At 52.4% G+C, this 5,675-nt stretch overlaps 1 protein-coding gene across 1 annotated transcript in view; it reads right to left on the reverse strand.

The window, feature by feature from the left end:
* RPIA (ribose 5-phosphate isomerase A) overlaps window positions 1-1,263 on the reverse strand; it is an 11,803-nt gene extending 10,540 nt beyond the window's left edge. The window contains 2 exon segments of the mRNA XM_009882553.1: window positions 1,081-1,162; window positions 1,165-1,263. Of these exon segments, the coding sequence (XP_009880855.1) occupies window positions 1,081-1,162; window positions 1,165-1,263 (181 nt within the window).
* Window positions 1,264-5,675: the final 4,412 nt, after the last annotated feature.

The raw sequence follows: 5,675 nt of genomic DNA on the forward strand, positions 1-5,675 counted from the left end.
GCAATACTGAGCCAAACCCAGACAGCTGAACTGCAGCTCCCAAACAAATACGTGTATTGCACACACAGCGCGGAGTGAGGTGGGTGCCAAGGGACAGGCACGGCACCATCTCTGCTGTTCCCCTGGGAAGGGGAGCACTGCACTATGCTCAGGCCTCAGCTCCGCTTGCCCGTGGTGGACTGAGGGACAGCTCTGCCCAAGAGAGCTGGAGGTCACAAGGGGACTTCCCAGCCACCCAGCTGGGATACACTGAACTCTGCTTCTGAAGAAGAGTCCTCCTCTGCACTGGGGCAAGACCTCCATGAACAACAGGGCTGATGCTGCACTCCCGACACATCACACGTGGCTGCTCTGTTTTGCATCCAAATACAGCAAAGCGGGATGAGGTACAGCACCTCCACAAGCAGATCTGCCCTTGGGCCAAGAGTGCCCTGCAAAGGAAAGTTAAGCCTCTGCACCCTCTGTAATGAGGCGTGAGGATAATTACCCTCACATTCACTTTGCAAAAATGCCTTTGCCTCACTTGAATATTTTGCTGAAAATTTCTGAATCACACCTTGAGCAAACTTGCACCTGGGGCAAGCAGACAAACCTAGCTGTAGGGTATACAAAAAAAACGCAGCAGGATTTCACATTCCTCATTTTCATTACACCTCAGCAGGACCCGCGATGTGAATAACATGGACGTGAGCAAGCAGAGTCAGCCGCATACGAATGGGTTAACGGAAGCAGAGCAGCTGTGTGGCCCAAAGCCACAAAGCAAGTCAGGACTGGGCAGAGCTGGAATGAAATGGAGGGGTTTAGATCCAGTTTGTGGTGGGTGCCAGTAAAGCACTTTGCCTGGTTGTATGGGGAGAACAGGTGGCAAATCATTACCTCCTCAGGACTCTCTATGCAATAAAACTGGAGCACAAGACCCAGTTTTAACCTTCAGCTTCAAGGAGGACAGAGCAGTCGGTGAACAGACCTGACGCATCAGCTCTAAGTCAGCATCCAGACGGTTTAGCATGTTTTTCAAGTAGGGGCAGCCGGACAAGGGTACTTTCTGCGGTGGGAGGAACACGAAGGGGAGCGTCCTACCTAATCGATGCACCGCATGGACAATCGTGGAACCGCTTCCAATCCCAAGAACTTGATTGTTCTGCAAATCAAAGAGAGACAGAGGAGATCTGTTAGTGGGGGCTCTGCACAAGGGCTGTCCGCTTTTCCCGGTAGACTCAACATTATAAACACATGCAAGAGGAACCTTGCCCGGAGATGCATTGCCGACACACAATGTCTTAGCACGCTGCAGACAAGGAAGGGAACACACTGCACCAGGAGGGACACGACCACTGTCTGTGGCTAAGGGATTTTAAGCAACTTGCCCTCCCCTTAAAAGACACGTGCTCGCTAAATACCACCACAGTCCGAATCTCAGGACGCTCAATATACACTCACTGCTAGTTGCTGGCACACCATGCACTTTCTCCTGCTGGAAAGCTTGGAGTTTCAAACAATACCACAGAGGAAGAAGCTGAAACAACCTCAAGATAACATCTCCCAAGGAAGCCGCACAGTAAAAGCATGGGTTTGCTGCCAACGGTATTGTTAGTAAACAGTACGGATGCACCAGCGGCCAAAGCAAAGAGCACAGCAGCACTTCCTACAGTATAATAAAAACTACCCTCCAAAACGGAGTATACAACACACCTGAAAGATGGGTGAGCCTGGCAGCGTATGCTGAAGAGGATCACGTTTTAACCACAGCTCAGCCCTGGACTTTCTCTGCTTATAGTCTGGTTTAAGAAGGGTGGCTACCGTCTCATCCATAACACAGATACGCTTCTAAAAGGCACTGCAGGCTGAGGGTGGATGGGTGCAATTGTGTTACCTCCACAAGAGGATGCCCTGCGATGTAAATCTCTGTTTACTATCAGCTCAATCTCCCACCCACTGAGAGCTACCTGCAGCCTCTTGCACACTTCCAATTTTCAATGTACTTCCCCTTCTTTGGATGGGATCCAAAGCTTAAATTAACTTAAGGAGGCCCAATATCACTACAGAGACTTCAGATGAGAAAGACTTCAAGCCAGCCAGAGGTGCAGGCACAGAGCTGTTGTGCATTATCTCTTGGACATTAGACAGGTCTGGAGCTCCTTCTCCATGTGCAGCAAATCCAGAGTTCAGCAGCTGTGGAAAAAGCCACACCTGCAGCTTTTCAACCAGCTAAAATCTTACTGGCACGCAAGCTTGCCTGGAAAGGTGAAGTTCAAAGCAGGTCACATTCCCCTAGGATTAATGATTTCCCTTGCTTAAAAAGCTTCAAAAAACAAAAGTTCTCCAAAACCCAGCACACAACCAGAGACTCGGCTTCTTTCCCAGACCTCACTAATCACCATGACTCTGCAAAGGACTGGGAAAGCAACAGATCCCAGCTGCACGCCTGCAACCTTGCCAGCAGAAACTCAATAGCTCCAGAGGTTTCTCAGTTTCACCTGCCCGGCAGGCAGAGCCAAGCACGGCCAGCCCAGAAAGGGGCAAGCAAAGCTGCACGGAGGCTGGGAGGACACGGGCAGTACCCGTGTTCCCAAGAGACTTGTTTCAGCCTGGGAAGAGGCAGTTTCTTCTCTTTGCCCTCAATTCTATAGGGTGGGACAGCTTCTTGGAGCAGCTGGATGCCCTAAAGGGATGGGGAAAGCCTCAGCATCAGCCACTCCATTGTAATGAAGTGGGAAGAGCTCACAAGGGTCCCAGCCCATTGCTGGCAATAAACTTGAAGGCATTTATCGGTGAGGAGGGTGGAAGCACCCTCCCTTAGGTGGTGGAAAGACATTGGGCTAAGTGGTTTTCCCACAAAAAATAGTTTAAGCCAGTCTAAACTGGTGCTGTCAAAACCCCTGCCTTACCACAGATCCCACCTCTCCATCCTCAGCTCCAACCCCAGCCAGACCAGGGGCAAAGCCAGCCAAAAAACAGGGGCAGGGCTAAACGTTGGTGAGAAGCAGAGCACAATGTAAGTGTGCAATGGGCAGATCCAGCTCACAGCACCAAGGAGCAGCACCCCATGCAAAAAAATGACATTTCAGGTTGTTTACTAAAGCCCCAGCAAAGAAAACCAAGGTGCTGAGCCACAGCACAGCTGAAGACCCACATATGGGCTCCACGAGTGGAATCAGCAGTGACCACAGCATTGTCTCAGGTAACCCAAGGGCCCAGAGATGCTGCCCAGCATTACACATGCTGATAAGGCAACGCACATTGAGTGGGTATCAGCAGCACCACATGGGCTGCCTGGTCCAACGTGAAGTTTCTAAGACTAGGATTTATATGGACAAAGAGCAGGAAATAAATACAGTGCAAAGCCCAAAGTTTCCTCTTATTAACACTTAACCCTCTAGGGCAGCAGGATCTATGCTTCTCGCTCATCTTTTCATTTCTAACGGAGACGCTAACAGGGCCTGCCTTCAGAGGTGTTGTATAAACACAAAGCCAGCTCTCCCCAAGCAGCTTACAGTTCTAAAGCCCCGAGCTGCATGCCAGTCCCACTCCTCTGAGCCATCACGGCACCACAGCCCGCAGCTTCTGAGGTTGGTCATCTCTGTGTCCCCTCCAGTACTAGGGGATTCAGCTCCTACAGCTGCCTGGGGACAAGTGCTGTGGGTAAACACACCAATCTGGCTTTAATTAAAAAAAAAAAAATAAAGAGAAAAAAGTTCTCCTCTCCTAATCCCCCCACCCACAGGTTTTATATCTGCTACAGGCAACACGAGGCGCTGCTGTGCTGGCACAGATAGGGATGGGTGTGAAGGAGGTTGCCAAGCCAGGGGCCTGATCTAGCACCGGTACAAAGTCCCTGATGCCACAGATTTACAGCACAGTTAAATGGGAGAGATTTGTCCAGCATAACTGAACCCCTGAAATCAGTGATGTCTCCCACACGTCCCTGCCGTGCAAGGAAGGAAGTCTGCAGCTTTGCTTTCGGAGATTACATTGCTCCCTCCGTTAACAGCGATAGCTCTAACGGTCAAACACAAAATTATCAGTTACAAACAGCAGCTGCACCCTGACAGTGCAAACTGAAGGGGAGACAGGTTTTATCTGACAGCTGAGACCATCTAACTCTTTGGCGGTGACTCTAACCTGCTTCTCCATCACGACTTCAAACCAACTTGCACAGCAAGCATTGCAATATTACCCCAGCCGCTGCCTATTTTACTTAATCAGAGTCACTAGCTTGGCACTGAACTTTAATCAGCTGGGACACAGCCAGAAACATCATCCTAAGTTTGCTTGACCATAAAATAGCACAAAAGCCAGCTATTCACTAGGAAAAATCCAAAATTAGGAGTCACGGTTTAGCCCAAATGAAAGCAGACCCAGCTCGTGATAACCCACAGCAGCGGTCGTGCCTTGGCTCCACACCTTGTGACACAAAGTCCTTCCTCAACCCCTCAACGTGCAACTTTAGGGCTTGTTTTGGGTAAGAAAGGGGGTTTTCATGCAACTGCCGGTCCATTCCCCAGACTCCCCCACCCCACAGACAGCTTTTGAGAGCGATGGCCTGGCAGGGGAGGGGTAGGTCTCAGATAGCACAGGGCTGCGCTCTCTGTAGGCAGATACAGACTGCTCAAAGGAAGGAGAGGCTGCAAAAGAAGTGAAACATTTATGGGACACCAGGAGAGCCACTGGCAACTGAACCTCAAGACACCAACCCAGCACAGGGGGGAGCTGGAAGGAAAAGGGAATTTTCTACCCCCCTGAGTGCTAACATCTACCTCCTTGGCAGCGACTCGACTCCCGTTTCATCACTGCTGTTGCAAAAGGACTTGCACAGCAAACATTGCAATAAACCACTGTGTGACTTTAACCGTTGATCTTCCAAGTGTTCACAATCAGCCTGTGTCAAACCTCGAGCAGCTCCAGTCCTATTTGACCTTGAAGGGGTTGATGAGAGCCCCTTGCTGCACTTCCCACTGGACAGGGCACGACCCCCCAGTTAGGGGCTGCTGCTCCTTGCTTGGGTGCTCAGACACAGCGCGGAGCAGCAGAGCACCCTGGACTCAGAGAAAGGAGCAGGACACAGCACTAGCCTGAACTCCCACCACAGCCCAGCTTGCAGGAGGGTGCATGGTGAAAGTCCGGAGGTGCAAGACATTACCCCAAACTCGGGGTGCACAATGCTCAGCCGCTCAGGACACCGAGCCGCTGCCCGGGAGGTGTGCACTGGGCGAGCACAGAGACAGGAGGGGAAAAGTAGTTTTCTCCCTTATTTCCAGGCTAACGGAGCACCGTCCAAAGCAAAGGAGGAAGAGGCTCAGCAGGGCCTGTCTGTGCACCCCAGGGCCCCACCTCGCACCCCAGGACCATCTGTGCTTTGCAGGGAGCAAGGGGTCCTCGCACCCAGGGGCTGCTCCGTGCACTGCAGGGGGCCGCGCAATCCAGAGCCCGACCGTGCACTGGGAGGCTCCGTGCAACTGGGGGCTCCCTGCACCCCAGGGCTGCTCCGTGCATCGGGGTGTCCTTGCACCTCGTGGCCGCTCCGTGCACTGGGAGACTCTCTACACCCCACGGCCACTCGGTGCAGTGGGAGGTCCCTGCACACCGCGGCCGCTCCGTGCACTGGAGGGGGTCCCTGCACCCCGTGGCCGCGCCGCGCAGCGGGAGGAGGGGGGGCGCGGCCGCGCCCGGAGCAG

The sequence above is a fragment of the Charadrius vociferus genome, unplaced genomic scaffold (genome assembly GCF_000708025.1).
Source record: "Charadrius vociferus isolate BGI_N301 unplaced genomic scaffold, ASM70802v2 scaffold213, whole genome shotgun sequence".
NCBI lineage: Eukaryota > Metazoa > Chordata > Aves > Charadriiformes > Charadriidae > Charadrius > Charadrius vociferus.